This window comes from Schistocerca serialis, chromosome 5 (assembly GCF_023864345.2).
Source record: "Schistocerca serialis cubense isolate TAMUIC-IGC-003099 chromosome 5, iqSchSeri2.2, whole genome shotgun sequence".
Taxonomy (NCBI): Eukaryota; Metazoa; Arthropoda; class Insecta; order Orthoptera; family Acrididae; genus Schistocerca; species Schistocerca serialis.
In genome coordinates, this window is record NC_064642.1 from 86,865,827 (window position 1) to 86,885,399 (window position 19,573).

Sequence of the window (19,573 nt, forward strand, 5' to 3'; positions counted from 1 at the left end):
TGGTCGTGTGAAAATAAATTTACAACTGAAGCGGTATTTTCAATCTCTGCTATAATGCTCAGTTACGGATGTTCTTCCAACAGGATTGCTTAAGTACGGTATTCCCAACATGGATGCATAAACTGATTCAATAAATTTTTCTAAATTCCTAGACAACCACATTTTTTGTAAACTAAAATTTTGAGAATATTCATGGTCCATGCTGAAAACCAAAATGGCTAAGATACCAGCCATTTCCAGGTAATTGTGTAGTTTCTGAAATAACACTTTGTTCATATGCCAGTCCTAAAGCTCTCCAATGTCACCCAGTCAGCAGCCTGTGTCTGGTACTGGTTGAGTTAACAAGCATGCAACATCTATGCTCTTGATATATGCTCATGTTATAATGATAAACAGTTTGTTTGTGGAAATACGTCGCACCTGCACTGCAAAAACTGAATAATGCCAACATTTAAGATTTTTCAAGTGATTTTTGCAAGTCAAGTTTATGAATATTTCGAATGAATTGCATTGTGGTTCATTCAAGACAACTGTCATTGTCATTCGAACAAGCTATTGTTGAGCATTGTGACTTAATGACTGAAGAAGGTTAACTATTGCAGTGTACTTCTGACAGATTTCTGTAAGCCAGTACTGTATGTGGCCTGTGATGTTTTAGGGAAACATGAACAGTGTTTTGTGCCACACTTTATAACTTAGTCTCATGACTTGGTAGAACTACCACTGATTGTTGGACAGTGCTTCTTTAATGTGCATTTTGATCATTTTGCAATTTGTATGAGTACTTCTGGCACTGAGCTTTTTGTTATTTGTGAGAGCTGACCTGACTGTACAAGCTAATATTTTTCACAATGTAAGGAAACTGTTCATTGTCCAAACAGTATAACTTTGAAGGTAATATAGCGTGAAAAAGTGCAACCTAAATTGTGGTATTCCATTCCATTATGACAGATGCAGCAACAGTAGATGAACGAGTCAAATGAGTGAACAGTCCCTGTTACAATTATGTAATTGTTTTATTACTTTATTTCATGTGGTTAACAGGTCATTACAATGGTTGAACGCTGAAAACATTGAGTATGGGACCCATTTGTCATGTAAAATAGCAGTGGAAAACACCCCCATCATAAACTACAAGTTATGTAGGGGAACTCATAGCAGAAGGAAGAGCAGCTGCAGCAATAAGTACAAGTTTAAAACCATCCAACATTTTTCTGGTTATAAATGTGTACCTACCACTGCACTGGCTCTTCCTTCTGCTCTGTACTCCCCTACATTAACTTTTAGTTTATGACTAGTGTGTCCACCACTGTTTTACACAACAACTGGATCCCATACTTAACACTTTCAGCATACAACTAATATGATGGTGTGCTAACCGTGTGAAACACATAACTGGAATTAATAAAACAATTACACAACTGCATTTGAATCACTAAATTGTGGTGATGAGTACATTTTTTTGAGCAAACAGCATCAAATGCTGACTAAGATTTTCAGCTTCAAGTCAACAGATAGAAGTGTTGCTGAAGAAGTGATTGAGACTACTAAATTAGGACGCCGCTTTGTAGTGTGGTGCACGTGCAGGTGAGGAGCACATCGCAGTACAAGTGTTATGTTAATGAATTCACATGTGTGTTTGGAACAGTGACAAGCATACTGGTGGACAAAAAAATCTATGAACTTGTGAACAGGTAAAGAGTGACTTTGGGAAGCATGAACTGGAGGTTGCTGTGGCAGTGAACAGTGTAAACATTCCACGTGGCACAAATGAAATAAACTAAACAGGACTGTCTCTTCAAATGAATGATGATAAAAGGACAGTGTAGCAACAAACCTATGCCACCACAGGGAGAGGAATTCAGTCTATTAAGGATGAGGAAGTTGTGCCATTCTGGAACAACCATAAGCCAATAAGGAGTCCCACCCTGGAATTTTGGAATTCAGTAGTAAACACTGCAGACTAATGTGGAAGTGCAATGAGCTGATGTGGGAGTTACGAGCAGAAGCAGAAAGCAGATGGCAGCTACAGGCTGTAGCAGCAACTGGCACTGGGACTGGGACAATTAAAAGGTAAAGTATTCTGGTTACTGAGTGTAATAAAACATTTACCAAAATGAGAGATGATGAGAGAGAATACTGTGCTTAATAATGAAGGACAGGTGATAAAAATCAAGAGTAAGGCTAATGATGATCATATGATTGAAGATACGAAAGAAGAGGTAAAATTAATCGAGGAAAAATGTAACAATTCAAAATGAACTTTATGATGAGAGTGGGCTTAGATCAAGGCTAGATTCATCTTCATATAACGAGATAAATAAAAGTCATGTTATGACTTTAGATCAATATTAGGGGTGCTCATGTAAAGTCCGAGTAAAAAACTAGATGAAAATAGCAGTGAGTTAGATTTAAAGTTACACAGTATACCAGTGCAAGTAATGGACTGTAGTCCAATTAAATTCAGGGATGCTGAGGGAACTGGATTTGGAAATGAGATGCTAGTAGTCAATGAGTTCTGCTATTTGGGCGGAAAAATAACATAAAATGGTTAAAGTAGAGACAATATAAAATGCAAACTAGCAATAGCAAGGAAAATGTTTCTGGGAAAGAGGAATTGGTTAACATTGAATAAGGTCATTTTGTATTGTTGCGAAATAGGGGAGATAGTGCCACAGACATGATACGTGAACTGGAGTGGCAGTCACTAAAACAAAGGCATTTTTCGTTGTGACGGGATCTTCTCATGAAATTTCAAACACCAGTTTTCTCCTCCGATTGTAAAAACATTCTGTTGGCACCCACATACATATGGAGCAATGATTGTCACAATAAGATACATCAGGGCAAGCACTGAAGAATTTAGGTGCTCGTTATTCCCGTGTGCCATTCAAGATTGGAACAGAAGAGGACCAGCTTGAAGGTGGTTCATTGAACCCTCTGCGAGGCACTTTATTGTGAGTAAGCAGAGTAATCACATAGATGTAGATAATTTTAAATGTCAGGAAATTTTTCTGTAGATATTTGTCTTGAGTGCAGCCTTGTATGGATGTAAAAGGTGAATAATAAACAGTTCATAAATTAAGACTGTCTAAGCTTTTGAAATGTGTTACTATAGAAGCATGTTGAAGATTAGCTGCGTAGATAGCATTACTATTGAATCAAATTGAGCTAGCAGTTCATAGTACATCTTGTCTAAAAGAAGATATTCACTGATATAACACATTCTGAAGCATCAAGGAATTATTTATTGGTTAGGGAGAGAAATGTGGAGAGTAAAAATTCTGAGGTATGACCAAGGTGTGACTACAGTACACAGGTTCAAATGAATGTAGGTTGCAGCAGGTACACTACCACAAGGAAGCTTTAACAGAACAGACTATGGATGCAGCACCCTTCTCCGTTTGACGGTGGTTTTGAGTATAAAACAAACAGACGACTCTGGTGACAATAAATACTGGTCCCCTATCTTCCCTGCTTGACTTGGCACAGACCATGCATCAGCACACATCACCTTGACTCACTGCTATGGCCACTCTTGTCACTGCTGCAGCACTGGTTACCGTATTTAATTGAATCTAAGCCACACTTTTTTGCAGTTTTTGTAATCCAGAAAACCGCCTGCGGCTTAGAATCGAGGGCAAAGTAAGCGGAAGTTCTAAAAAATATTGGTAAGTGCCGCCACAACTAACTTCTGCCGTCGAATATATGTAGCGCTACATAGGCATGCTTTGCAAGCACAAGATAAATACTGGAGCCAAAACCTCTGCGTCAGTAAATAAATTAAAAAAAAGGTGGAAGACGAGCTTTTTTCTCTGCCCCGAGTTTCGACCATTGCATTTTCATACTTTATCCAAAGAAGTAAATACAAATTCCATATTGTTCATCTTCGAATGTGGCAGCATTTCAATGTACTACGAAAATACGACTGGCAAGACTGTTTGGGATGTTTGTCAACATGGTCAACTCAATGTTCTGAATTTTTTTCCTACCTGTGAAAAGAGATGGTTGCAAATAGGGACTTTTATGAATTATGAATCACATGCAGTATTCTCTTCACCATAAGAATAATACGAATATAAACATTTTGCCATGTATTCTTTCGTGTTTGCTGCTATCTCATTTAAATCGTGTCGGCCTAATAAACTACGAAACTAGAGTCAGACAACAGCAAACGCGGAAGAATATACATATCATGTCATGTCTATATTCATATTATTCTTATGCCTAATAGTGATACAGTCAGAAATGAAGCATGGCAATTGACTAGATTTTTAAATCTAAGACGACTAATTTCTGTGCAGAATGTAATGTACGAAAGAGGCGTCTGCAAAGATTTTCAAACGGAGAAAACTTTTCGCTAAACTCTCGTTCAGAACATCTTGTATCATATGCAGTCTATTATTTGGTTCTTGTTGATCATTATCAAAGAAAGCAGCAAAGAAAACAAATAGCAGTCTCTTGCCATTGTTTCGCTAATGAGACGATTCCTCTTTTTTTTTTAATTTTAAGCGGTGGTAGCATGCACAAAAGCAAGCCATGCCAGGTCGTAAACACTCATTATCAGAATGCGACAAACAATGCATGCCAGTACAATAATGTATTTTCAGCTTAGAGTGACGTAAACACCTATAACAAAAATAAGCAATCAATTCAAACCAGACGAAGCACGTGAAAAAGGAAGGGTACCCGTATAAATACGGACGGAGCGCCTGACGCATAGCAATGGCTACCTGGTAAAGCTTAACTGCTAAGCGTAAAACTCGAACCGAACTACTGTAGCTGTATCGTCATTCATTCGACCTAAATTGTGTCTCATATTACTATGGACCAACTTTGTTTCGATTTGGAGGTGCGGCCTAAAACATTTCTCCCCCCTTGAATTTCGAGTCTCAAATTTCAGGTGTGGCTTAGATTCGAGTAAATATGGTACTTTTTGTGTTTTGACATGTCTCTTAACACATTTCATTAAACTGAATATTGCACCTATCAGATTGGAACCACTTGAAACTCTCTTTCCCTCCATTGCACAGCACACAATCATGCTTTGAGTCCACAGCCAGAACCCTTGCATACTATCTATATTTACATACATACTCCACAAGCCACTGTATGGTGTACGCTGGAGGGTACCTTGTAACACTACTGGTCATTTCCTTTCCTGTTACACTCGCAAACAGATTGAGGGAAAAATTACTTACGGTCTGTACAGCTCCATATGAGCCCTAATTTCTCTTATCTTCATGGTACTAAGGTGTAACATAAGTTGTCAACAGTAGATTCGTTCTGCAAGCAGCTTCAAATGCCAGTTTTTTTTTTTTTTTTTTTTTTTTTTTTTTTTAATTTTCAATAGTGCTCTAAAAAGGAATGTTATCTTCTTTGAAGGGATTCCAATTTTAGCTCATGAAGCATCTGTAACACTCACATGATAACTGATTTCAGTAACAAATCTAGCAATGCTCTTCTGAATTGCTCCAATGTATTCCTGTAATCTGACCTGGTGGGGATCCCAAACACTAGTTGTACTTGATAATAGGTCACACTAGTGTTCTGTAAGCTGTCCCCTTTACAGATAAACCACACTTTGCTAAAATTCCCCAAATAAACCCAAGTCAATCAGTCACCTTTCCTACTACTGTCTTTCTGTGTTCATTCCAGCTCATATCGGTTGGTTTACAACATTATGCCTACATATTTAATCAATGTAACCATGTCAAGCTACACACTACTAATGGCATATTCAAACAATATGGGTTGTTCTTCCCAGGAATCTGCAACTACTTAAATTTTTTCTACATTTGGAGCAAGCTGCCATTCATTACACCAACTAGAAATTTTGCCAACGTCATCTTTTAACTTCCTACAGTCACTCAACAATGGTACCACACAGGATCATCCAGCAAACTGTCACAAACTGCTGCTCATCCTGAGCATCAGATCATTTATGTATGTAGATAATAAGATCATTCCTACACACTTCCATGGGGCACTCCTGATGATACCCTTATGTGTAATGAACACTCACATTCGAGGACAATGTACTGCATTCTGGTGCTTAAGAGATCTTTGAGACACACACATATCTGGAGACTTAGTCTGTATGCTCATGTATTCATTAACAGTGTGCAGTGGGGCACCGCACCAAATGTTTTCCGGAAATCCAGGAATATGGAATCTGCTTGTTGCACTCTTAACAATATGCAGTGCATAAGCAAATTTCATAACTTAAAGCTCTGCAGATTTAATCAGGAACTTCTATCGGCAGACACAGATGAATTCTTTGCACTAACACACTGGGTAGCCAGTCTAAATAAAGGTCACCAGGTTCACTTTTATCTGTGGGATATAGTTAAACTTCTCACAACTTCAAAGTTAATTATTAAAGCCCTGTATCTAACTACTCTCTGAAAGACAAACATCTTATCACTAGACTGTAAAATGAATCCGCTAGTCACACAGTAATACCACACTGAAATTTCCTAATGAACAATTCCACACTCATGAACTGGAAAAAAACAGAGAGAGAGAGAGAGAGAGAGAGAGAGAGAGAGAGAGAGGGAGGGAGTGTGTGTGTGTGTGTGTGTGTGTGTGTGTGTGGAGGAGGGGGGGGGAGGGGGGGAGTTCCTCAGCAAAATTTTACGCCCATAAAGGGTTTGAATGGTTTGTAAATTTTTCTATACTGTAAAAGTAACTTCACCTATACGTAAGAATCTTTATTCTCTTAAATAAGAACTGTACAACAAAAGCTCTGCCACAGAGGGCCCATGACTGCCATCTAAACCCAACATGGGCTGCCACCAGATTCCTCAGTTTCGTGAGCTCCAAAGTGCTCCACGAAATAGTTATATCTACCCTTTCAACTAATCATACTTGGGAACACAAACCAGGAATCTCGATTTGCTATTTCATATTCCTGATAAAAGCACATCCGTAAGATGCTCCTACCTACTAGGACTCTCAAAACTTTCTTTCCAACAGGTACCATACGCAACATCTGTTATCTGAAGTCACAAACCACCAAGCCTGCTTAGTAATCTCTGACCACTACACATTTAGGATGATTAGCACAAGACCAGCCTGTCACCTTTAGAATGGCCAAAACACCCTCCCTCATGCTGCCATAAAATTGCCCTGGCAAGCACAATAGAGCATGAACACACAAGAGCTACCAAAAAAGGCGCACAAAAAATTACACTTTAATAAATATTTTGTCTGGAATGAGAAACACCATGGCATTGAAACTGGATACTATATGAAACAACAGACAAACAGCATTCATTTGTGCTGTTTTATTAGTTTCTGGATTCTCACTGGATATTTGTTAAGATGGAAAGTAGGGAGCATAGCAACAAATAAAGATATAATAGTAACATACCACTGTAGTCTTAATGAGTAGCCCAGTAACAACTCATATACAGATCAGATCTTACATTGCATGTAATGTTAACATCAAACGCAAAAAGTAGCTAGCTGTCTACAACTTTGAAAAATTACCTGTGAGCAGTTGCCATTATCAAATGTTGTCTCATTAGATGACCAACAACACTGTTCACGATTGAGCCAAAATGCCTGGGGGCAAATTCCGTATTTCAGATCTGACATCCAGCTTGCTCCGATATCTATCACACCGGCTACCACACCTGTAAATACACCTACAAGCAGCACACAGACCCAACCTGACCATGCATCATGTGCTCCTTTTATTAAGTCACATATTGAATCTTGCTTCTTTTTCACAATGTACCGGTGACGCATTCTGTCACGTGCAATGTCTCGCTGCCAGTCAATCGTGTGGAAATCATCATACTGGCCAATGCCTGGGATGTCATCGGCATCACCTGCAACTAAGAACACCATGTTTAATAATTATGTCACCTGAGACAATACATAAAAATTCTTCCACTGTAACATAAATAATTGCTTTATTGTCACGGTTTTACTATACTGCAGTATTATTACTGATTTCCATGTTGCAACAATCACATTTTCCAAAATGAACTTTTTTCATTGCAACCTAGAAACTAAATCTATTCATTTCTTGTTTTAATAAGAACATGAGCCAAGACATGTCACTAATCACTGGAATAAAAAATGCACTGACAAAATGAATGAAGCTTATTCTTGTAGAAAATGAAAATTATGAAGTTATTAATTACATATTGTCTAACTAAATAAACATGAACAAAAGCATATGCCACCACAGATTTCAACATCATCAGCCTTTTATTGTTAATAGCAAAGCAATTCAACAGTAATGAGAGATTTGCAAGCAAATCAGAATCATCAACCTTTTATTGTTAACAGAAAAGCAATTCAACAGTAATCAGGGATCTGCAAGCAAATGAGAGGTATAAGGAAAAGATCCTTGTGAAAGTAAAGCTTGCCATAAACAATAGCTTCACGTTTTTAAAATAACATGCCTTTTACCAAAAGCAGAGAATGCTGAATGCAAATCAGACACAGCAAGACATTTCCAAGAATACTCCCCATCAGTAATTTCACTCAACACTCACCTTGAGGTTCCACGAACGTGACTGCACCTTTAAAAAACAAAGGCTAATTTCTAACACAATATTAAGAGGCAACATATCACACAACTAATCTAATAGAACAAAAAAAAGGCACTCCAATAGTTAAGCTGCATAAACGATAGCTATTCTAGTTAGTAATGTAACTTTTGTCACAAAAATATTAAAGCATATTAAGATGTTTTGTTACAGTTTAGCCCCAAAATCCACAACCCAACCTCTAACACTGAATATGCATTAAGATGCATGATTAGAAGAACATTTTGAGTAGAGTGTGTGCTGTGGGTGGGCCATATCTTATGATTTGGCATGATTTAACTTCAAATATATTTATACAGTTAGTCACAAGCACTTCTCAACATATTTTTTTCAGTTTTGTTCTGTCACTATGAAAATCAAGCCAACCTGAATGATTTATCAAAAAAGATTGTTAGTTAGGGTTTCTATGATTATAGTTTGATTTCAAATATTCTTAAAAACTTGTTAGTTTTAATCATATTGACTGATGCTTCGATTTTGTCTTTCAGAAGACAATTTTAACTCCTACACAAACAACAGTATTGCCATTTTATTACCTGCTCTTACAAAATTTCCAGGCCCTTGCTTTATCTTTATTCATACAGAAATGCATTGTCAAATATACATCTTACACACACACACACACACACACACACACACACACACACACACACACACACACACACACACACCACGCAAAATGTTTTCTGTAGTGATACTCTGTGCCAATAGCTTTTCTTCAGTTCCCTGAATAGAATCATATGCAGAGGTTATACACTAACATAGGGGTATCCGTGCTGGACCTTCAAGTGAATTAAATAATAATACACACTACAAAAATTACTATATTAAACTGTTAATACAAACTGTCTTCTAGGTGTAGATGTGAATTGCTTATAAATTAAGTAATGAAAATACTTTACAAGTCTTGATAAAACACTTACCATCTGGATGACCCGAGTATTTAATCGCAGATACTTGAAAAAGGAAAAAAAGGGAAACACAAAATAAGGATTGAAACAGAAAATAACATGCAATTCAAACAAAACAGATGCAAAAAATGTAAATAAATACTTCTAAGTGTCAGAAAGCAAGTGAAGTAACCACTTATCCTCCGAAAATTATATGGGAACCCATACTATTACAGCATAGTGTTTGCTTTTACCACCACTGATCCTAAAAAATGTAAATCCAGTAAGGTTTATACATAAGAACTTTCAACTACTGAAAAAACAAAACCGTTTCCCTGGATACACACCCATAAACCAAAATACACTTACTGCTCAAAATAAAATGCATACTACCGGCTCATATTATTTTCACTTTTGCAAAAGTATATTTTTAGGCTTTTGGGCTCATAAACAGCTGAAGAAATCTCCTGTAGTGATTTCTTTTATAATGTAAATACAGAAAAATCCAAGACACAAATTTGCAGCATAATGAGACAATGAGTGAGGTAAATACTATCAAACAATTACAGGTTTTTGGAAGAAGAAGCTATTGGTAACCTGGCTACATCAGATATAATCTTATAATAATAATAATCTTCATGACGTTTAATATTCCATACAAAAAAAGCTTGGGGAAAATACCATATACAAGAGAAATATCTGCTTCATTGGGTATTTACAATTCAGGGCATTTAGTAGTATTGTAGCCATTTTATAACCATGTACATTTCAGTACATTAATGGATATGAACAACTTTAAAATGAATATCATAGAAAACAAGTGACTAACAACTATATGTAGGGTGCTAACAGAGTAAAATACATAGTTTTCTCGAATTTTTATAATATGCTTAATGATTAAATCTTTCCAAAACAAAGTCCAACTTAATAAATCTATGCAAAAATACAGTCCTACTGGTACACAGACATGATAGTTATGAGAAGCTTTCGACAACATTAAATACACCTCCTCATAATACTGGGCATTTGAAATTTAAGATTCTTTCAGGAGACTGTAAGACAGAGGAAATCGTCCAGAAAATCATTTTCCTATCCATTTTATCTGGAACTTGCTGGCAGTATATATTCAGTTTCTCATTCATATGAAACATTAAATGATGTATGCTGCACATATTTACCCCCCCCCCCCCCCCGCAAAAAAAAAAAACTGACATGAATGTAATGAAGTCACAATACCCAAGCAGAACACTAACATTTTTTTCGCACAGATTCACAGGTGATCTACAGCCTACCTTCTGTAAACTATTTCTGAATGAATGAATGACTAAACTGTATACAAATGGCTGCACATTATTTAAGAAGCATAAACTCGCCAAGACTTTTCTGGAGGAAAAACTGATCCAACACGTTTTATTTATCAGACTAATTTAAAAACAACAGCACACACATACCCACACTAACCAAAAAAAAGGAAACAGGCCAGTAGACCAGAATAATTTTATCTTCAAGCAGCTTCTCATGCAAAATTAGATTTGTGGCACAGAATAAACGAAGATACTGCGTTCAAAACAAAATGCAATATGTACTGTACATAAACAGGCGAACATAGAAATAGCAAGAAGCAGGAAAAGAAGAGGTAGCGTAAGCCATAGCTATGTGAAGCGAAATGATATTCAACATGTAAATAATTTATACATACGAAAAAGGAAAATAGATGCTTACAGTGTGATGCTGCCAATTCATCTTGATGAATGGAGCGTTCAGTTACAGTTCCTGTCGTTGTAATGTCAATCATCTCATCATCTGAACTAATTGATGCAGATCGAAACTGTTGTCCGTTTACGAGTTGTTGCTACACACAAAACAAGGGGATAAATACGTACACACAATAAACATAGAACTGTCATTAATGAAAGAATTGAGGTTACGTACTTGGTCATCAACCGCATGATAAGAAGTGGGAAAACTCATTGGTATGGCCGCATTGCCTCTTAAAGGCGCCTTTTCCATGGCTTAAACTGCAATGAACTCTGTGAAAGATACGAAGAAATTAGCGAAATGTATCAAGTATACGCAATGACATCAGACTTGACAAAAGCATCATGGCGACGTCTGACATGCAGACGACGCATCACATTTCTTACAAATGAAAATAAACTTTCTCCTGTTTAAGTCTTCCTTACCATCTTAGATGTTTTTTTTGTTCCTATTCAATCAATGAAATTTATGGTATCAAATTCACTATTCTTTTCGTCAATATGCTTTATAAACTTCTACAAATCACCACCTTTTGCCCCAGGCAAACTGTCTCGTTACGCGATCATATGTTTCCCACGTAGGTCACATATATGACTGAATAGTGATACTGTTTTCAAATAAAGTAAAACAAATGGCAACAATAAATAAGATTTTAAAATTATTTTTAAAAATTGTCCATAATTTTTTCCGGTGTATAATGAGAAAATTCCCGGAATAGAAGTACAACGAATCATATAGTAGAGAGGCAAAGTATTTTACTAATCCACTTGCAGAAGATGTGGCAACATGAAGGTATTTTGAACCTTCCAATGTGTCAGTGTCATTTTTTTTTTTTGTTTTAATTCAGTTATATTGAATATATAAAATCGGTATTCTGTCAGTAAGTTCAATATTGAGCTCACTTCATTTGTTCAACCCCGCTAGCTGTAGCATTGCAAGAACACGCTTCAAATCAGTAAACAAATCGCTGTGCATTTTTCACTTTTGCAGAGTTGTCTGGTGTGATTGACTGTAATCATTCTAAAGAGGGAGCAGTTTTTTTAACCTCAAAAACATAATTTTTATGTTAAGGCCAATTCACGTTGACCGCTACGTCACGTCGAAACGTGAATTTCAATTAGCGGGATTCGTATTCAATGGACCGTCACGTCAAGATTTCTCGCGAACACAGTTATGACGGTTTTGTCGTCTGCTGAAATCGGAAGTAGTTTAAACCATGGGAGAATGTCACGAAGTTGCTGAAAGAAGCTGAACAGGAAACTCTTGAAGAAAGACGTAAACTATCCCAAGGAAGTCTATTAACCAAGTTTCAAGAACCGGCTGCGCAAACTCATGTTATAGCAGTGGATTCTGCGCTTTTGTACCTCCTTAACCCTCCTAGAACCACTGGGGTCAATATGACCCCATAAACACATTTGAAATATATACCCCCTTGTTTTCAAAACCATTATTTTCAAAATTAATGGCTTTATCTCTCTAAGTTGCTGTTACGTAATGACACATTGTTCAGTTTTACACTTGCAACATATTAAAATTTCTTTATGGGTACTGAGTGGTACTGAATACCACTGGGGTCAGCATGACCCAAATCTAAATTTTTCTTTTGTTACTTGAATATAAAATTATGAAAACAGAATGGCGAATGTTATATTGAACAGACATTATACGAAACACCTGCAATAATGAAACTAACATTTCCCACTTATTATTTACACCTATTGTTGCCACTTCTTGCCTCAGCCGTTGCTGTGTATTGTCTCAGTTGTTGCTAGTGTTTCTCAACGTGCACAAGAATTGCATTATGACTAGAAAACAATTGAGTAGTGCTGAAATACAAGCACTTTTGAATGAAGAAGAGACATTAGGGGATATACCATCTGATAACGATGAAGAGATTGATGCTATTATTTCTGGAGGTAGTGAATCAACTGAAGATTCTGATGAAGATGTTGGGGATTTGGAAACTGTACTTCCTGAAGCTGCTGACATCTCAAATTAGAATGTTTTCAAGTAAGTACTGTATGTATAATCTACCATACGTTTGCAAAAACTTCAAAGATTGTACTACTACTAATAATAATAATAATAATAATATGTAAGTACATATGTAAAATAGTAATCCCATTTTTTCAGGTCGAGAAATGGAAATGAAATATGGGGAAAAGTCCTGTTAGATTACATGGGAGACAGCCAGCACGAAATACGAGGGTTAGAACTTAAATAGTGGCAACTATTTATTCACAACCGATACAAAAGATTCACATGTTTGCTCCTGTTACTGTCTTTCAAAGTAGTCATCAGCATTGTGTAGCACCCGTTGCCAGCGATGTGGAGGGCGTAGTATACCGTTAGCAGAGCCTGTTCTGTTGATCGTGTGAATGGAGCAGTCTACTGCCTGTCGAACCTCTGGAACAGTTCTGAAGCGAATACCACGAAGTGGTTCTTTTATCTTCAGAATCAAATCAAAGTCACAAGGACTTAAGTCCGGAGAGTATGGTGGATGGTACAGTACTTCCCAGTCCCACCAACCGAACAGAGCAGCCACAGCTCGCGCTGTATGCGCCAGCGCATTCTCGTGCAAAATGATGGGTGGGTTGCGCAGAAAGTGTCACCGCTTCTTTCGCAATGCTGGTTAAAGGTGATGCTCCAAAAATGAACAGTAATACTGTGCACTGACGGTCTGCCGTGGAGGAACGTAATGCATTAGGATAACACCATCACAGTCGTACACGAGAATCACCATGATTTTAGACCGCTCCATTCGCACCATCAACAGAACAGGCTCTGCTAACGGCATACTATTCCTCCCACATTTCTAGAAATGGATTCTACACAACGTTAGTGACTAATTTGAAGGACAGTAACAAGTGCACACATGTAACTCTTTTGTATCGGTTGTGAATATATAGTTGCCACTATTTAAGTTCCAGGCCTCATAATGAAGATGGCTCCAGCTCACATGAGGCATACTGTAAGAAACGTAAATACTGTGCAGTCAGCATTTGAATTTTTTATGAAGCCCAGCATTCTCCAGATTATTTCGAAAAGGATGAACAAAGAAGATAGCATTACTTTCGGTAAGAAATGGACAGATCTTTATAGAGAGGAATCTGAATGCATTCTTGGACTGCTTATTCTTCCGGGAGTGTGCAAAGGTAACAATGAGGGTGTATTGAATTTACGGAATGAAGAGCATGGCCGATCTATTTTCAATAGTTCTATGGCTAGGAACTGCTTTACAGAAATATCATGCTGTATTCGGTTTTATGATGCTCAGCACCGGCGACAGAATTGTAGTTCTGATAAATTGGCTCCTATAAGGGATTTATTTGAACAGTGAGTAAGCACATTACATGATGCATACGAACCACACGAGAAAATTACAGTTGATGAACAACTGGTAACTTTTAGGGGTAGGTGTCAATTTCGCTAGTACATCCCCTCAAAACATGGAAAGTATGATATAAAGATATGGGCTGCATGTGATAGCACTAATTACTATGTCACACACCTGCAGGTGTACACAGGAAAGGGTGAAGGCCAGCCTAGAGAAATAAATCAGGGAAAAAGAGCAGTGTTAGAATTGACAGAACATTTATCCAGGAGTGGTAGAAATATCACAACAGATAATTTCTTTACAAGTTTGGAGTTGGCAAAGGAACTAGAACGAAAATAAATGACTCTGCTAGGAAGTCTAAGAAAAAGTCGTTGTGAACTATCTGCAGAATATATCGAAGCAAGGGGAAGAACTGCAGCTTCATGTCTATTCAGATTCCAGGTATCTGCTACAATAGTCCCCCATTGCCCAAAAAAGGTAAGATAGTGATGTTGCCCCCCCCATGAACCATGGACCTTGCCGTTGGTGGGGAGGCTTGCGTGCCTCAGCGATACAGATAGCCGTACCGTAGGTACAACCACAACGGAGGGGTATCTGTTGAGAGGCCAGACAAACGTGTGGTTCCTGAAGAGGGGCAGCAGCCTTTTCAGTAGTTGCAAGGGCAACAGTCTGGATGATTGATTGATCTGGCCTTGTAATAATAACCAAAACGGCCTTGCTGTGCTGGTACTGCGAACGGCTGAAAGCAAGGGGAAACTACGGCCGTAATTTTTCCCGAGGGCATGCAGCTTTACTGTATGATCAAATGATGATGGCGTCCTCTTGGGTAAAATATTCCGGAGGTAAAATAGTCCCCCATTCGGATCTCCGGGCGGGGACTACTCAAGAGGATGTCGTTATCAGGAGAAAGAAAACTGGCATTCTACGGATCAGAGTGTGGAATGTCAGATCCCTTAATCGGGCAGGTAGGTTAGAAAATTTAAAAAGGGAAATGGATAGGTTAAAGATAGATATTGTGGGAATTAGTGAAGTTCGGTGGCAGGAGGAACAAGACTTCTGGTCAGGTGACTACAGGGTTATAAACACAAAGTCAAATAGGGGTAATGCAGGAGTAGGTTTAATAATGAATAGGAAAATAGGAATTCGGGTAAGCTACTACAAACAGCAGAGTGAACGGATTATTGTGGCCAAGATAGATACGAAGCCCACACCTACTACAGTAGTACAAGTTTATATGCCAACTAGCTCTGCAGAGGACGAAGAAATTGAAGAAATGTATGATGAAATAAAAGAAATTATTCAGATAGTGAAGGGAGACGAAAATTTAATAGTCATGGGTGACTGGAATTCGAGTGTAGGAAAAGGGAGAGAAGGAAACGTAGTAGGTGAATATGGATTGGGGCTAAGAAATGAAAGAGGAAGCCGCCTGATAGAATTTTGCACAGAGCACAACTTAATCATAGCTAACACTTGGTTTAAGAATCATGATAGAAGGTTGTATACATGGAAGAATCCTGGAGATACTAAAAGGTATCAGATAGATTATATAATGGTAAGACAGAGATTTAGGAACCAGGTTTTAAATTGTAAGACATTTCCAGGGGCAGATGTGGACTCTGACCACAATCTATTGGTTATGACCTGTAGATTAAAACTGAAGAAACTGCAAAAAGGTGGGACTTTAAGGAGATGGGACCTGGATAAACTGAAAGAACCAGAGGTTGTACAGAGTTTCAGGGAGAGCATAAGGGAACAATTGAAAGCAATGGGGGAAAGAAATACAGTAGAAGAAGAATGGGTAGCTCTGAGGGACGAAGTAGTGAAGGCGACAGACGATCAAGTAGGTAAAAAGAAGAGGGTTAGTAGAAATCCTTGGGTAACAGAAGAAATATTGAATTTAATTGATGAAAGGAGAAAATATAAAAATGCAGTAAATGAAGCAGGCAAAAAGGAATACAAACGTCTCAAAAATGAGATCGACAGGAAGTGCAAAATGGCTAAGCAGGGATGGCTAGAGGACAAATGTAAGGATGTAGAGGCTTATCTCACTAGGGGTAAGATAGATACTGCCTACAGGAAAATTAAAGAGACCTTTGGAGATAAGAGAACCACATGTATGAACATCAAGAGCTCAGATGGAAACCCAGTTCTAAGCAAAGAAGGGAAAGCAGAAAGGTGGAAGGAGTATATAGAGGGTCTATACAAGGGCGATGCACTTGAGGACAATATTATGGAAATGGAGGAGGATGTAGATGAAGATGAAATGGGAGATACGATACTGCGTGAAGAGTTTGACAGAGCACTGAAGGACCTGAGTCGAAACAAGGCCCCCGGAGTAGACAACATTCCATTGGAACTACTGACGGCCTTGGGAGAGCCAGTCCTGACAAAACTCTACCATCTGGTGAGCAAGATGTATGAAACAGGCGAAATACCCTCAGACTTCAAGAAGAATATAATAATTCCAATCCCAAAGAAAGCAGGTGTTGACAGATGTGAAAATTACCGAACAATCAGTTTAATACGCCACAACTGCAAAGTACTAACACGAATTCTTTACAGACGAATGGAAAAACTAGTAGAAGCTGACCTCGGGGAAGATCAGTTTGGATTCCGTAGAAATACTGGAACACATGAGGCAATACTGACCTTACGACTTATCTTAGAAGAAAGATTAAGGAAAGGCAAGCCTACGTTTCTAGCATTTGTAGACTTAGAGAAAGCTTTTGACAATGTTGACTGGAATACTCTCTTTCAAATTCTAAAGGTGGCAAGGGTAAAATACAGGGAGCGAAAGGCTATTTACAACTTGTACAGAAACCAGATGGCAGTTATAAGAGTTGAGGGACATGAAAGGGAAGCAGTGGTTGAGAAGGGATTAAGACAGGGTTGTAGCCTCTTCCCGATGTTGTTCAATCTCTATATTGAGCAAGCAGTAAAGGAAACAAAAGAAAAATTTGGAGTAGGTTAAAATCCATGGAGAAGAAATAAAAACTTTGAGGTTCGCCGATGACATTGTAATTCTGTCAGAGACAGCAAAGGACTTGGAAGAGCAGTTGAACGGAATGGATGGTGTCTTGAAGGGAGGATATAAGATGAACATCAACAAAAGCAAAACGAGGATAATGGAATGTAGTCGAGTTAAGTCGGGTGATGCTGAGGGCATTAGATTAGGAAATGAGACACTTAAAGTAGTAAAGGAGTTTTGCTATTTGGGGAGCAAAATAACTGATGATGGACGAAGTAGGGAGGATATAAAATGTTGACTGGCAATGGCAAGGAAAGCGTTTCTGAAGAAGAGAAATTTGTTAACATCGAGTATAGATTTAAGTGTCAGGAAGTTATTTCTGAAAGTATTTGTATGGAGTATAGCCATGTATGGAAGTGAAACATGGACGGTAAATAGTTTGGACAAGAAGAGAATAGAAGCTTTTGAAATGTGGTGCTACAGAAGAATGCTGAAGATTAGATGGGTAGATCACATAACTAATGAGGAAGTATTGAATAGGATTGGGGAGAAGAGAAGTTTGTGGCACAATTTGACCAGAAGAAGGGATCGGTTGGTAGGACATGTTCTGAGGCATCAAGGGATCACCAATTTAGTATTTGAGGGCAGCGTGGAGGGTAAAAATCATAGGGGGAGACCAAGAGATGAATACACTAAGCAGATTCAGAAGGATGTAGGTTGCAGTAGGTACTGGGAGATGAAGAAGCTTGCACAGGATAGAGTAGCATGGAGAGCTGCATCAAACCAGTCTCAGGACTGAAGACCACAACAACAACAACAGTGACGTTGCCGAGTACTGTGCATTTCAGAGAAGAAATGGGTGATGGCAAAGGAGCAAAACCTATTATAATACTACACCATAATGCAACTAAATGAGGTGCAGACACAATGGACAACTTAGTCATGACCTTCACCACAAAACGTATAACAAGAAGATGGCCCATGGTTTTTTTAATAATATTTTGGATATTAGTGCCCTAAATTCTTTCATAATTTGGCTAGACTAAAGGCCTGACTGAAATAAAAAACCAACTACAAAAGAAGAGAGTTTCTTCAAGAACTGGGAACAAGTCTAGTACAGAAAAACGGAAGTCAGCACAGCAAAGCTTCTCTTCCTCGTCCTCCTCCTTCAGCAGAAGTGCAAAAGGTGGCTAAACGTGGACGGTGCTCCCTATGCGAATGTTCAGTGGATAGAAAACACTCAGAAATGTGCAGAAGATGCTTTACTTTTGTCTGTAAACAACATTCAGAGATTTTTTGTTTTAAATGTAAAGGGTTGCTTTGTTTGAAATGTAAGGATCTGTAAGATCAAGGATGAAGACAAGATCTGTGGTGTTTATGTACATAGTTTACCTGGTTGCAATCAGTAATGTATGCTTTTCTGTCAATTCATTAAAATAAAAAAAATACTGCCAATATATCCCGTGTTAACTAAAAATGTGTGTGAAATCTTATGGGACTTAACTGCTAAGGTCGTCAGTACCTAACCTTACACACTACTTAAACTAAATTATCCTAAGGACAAACACACCCACCCATGCCCGAGGGAGGACTTGAACCTCCGCCGGGACCAACCATACAGTCCATGACTGCAGTGCCTTAGACTGCTCGGCTAATCCTGCGCAGCCCATATCAATTACTTGGGGTCATATAGACCCCAGTGGTACTCAATGTAACAAAAAAATTCTGGTAGTATGAGAGTTAATTTTGATTTGATTATTGGGTTTGTTTTACATCTGCATCTACTTCAACAATCTGCAAACCATCGTGAGATGCATGGCAGGGGCATGTTCCAGTGTATAAATTATTAGAGTTTCTTCTTGTTCCATTCACCTATGGAGAGCAGAAGGAATGGTTGGTTGAATGCCCCTATGCATGCAGCAATTCTTCTAATCTTATACTCACTATCCTGTGTGAGCGATACATAGGGTTTTTTTAGTATATTTAAAGCTGGTTCCTGAGACTCAGTTAATAGACTTTCTCGAGACAGTTTACGTCTATCTTCAAGAGTCTT

The 19,573-nt window shown here is 38.1% G+C and overlaps 1 protein-coding gene across 9 annotated transcripts in view; it reads right to left on the bottom strand.

The window, feature by feature from the left end:
- Positions 1-19,573, bottom strand: part of LOC126481682 (H(+)/Cl(-) exchange transporter 4) — a 403,512-nt gene that overhangs the window by 25,554 nt on the left and 358,385 nt on the right. For 2 of the 9 annotated variants that reach the window (XM_050105618.1, XM_050105619.1), the window contains 5 exons: positions 11,390-11,487; positions 11,180-11,309; positions 9,491-9,523; positions 8,514-8,540; positions 7,495-7,844 (listed from right to left, as the gene is read on the bottom strand). In XM_050105618.1, the coding sequence (XP_049961575.1) occupies positions 7,495-7,844; positions 8,514-8,540; positions 9,491-9,523; positions 11,180-11,309; positions 11,390-11,467 (618 nt within the window). In that variant the 5' untranslated portion in view covers positions 11,468-11,487. Of the gene's footprint in view, positions 1-7,494; positions 7,845-8,513; positions 8,541-9,490; positions 9,524-11,179; positions 11,310-11,389; positions 11,488-11,640; positions 11,799-19,573 lie in introns of those variants that run through there. The other 7 variants (XM_050105620.1, XM_050105617.1, XM_050105623.1 and 4 more) reach the window with 7 other exon arrangements.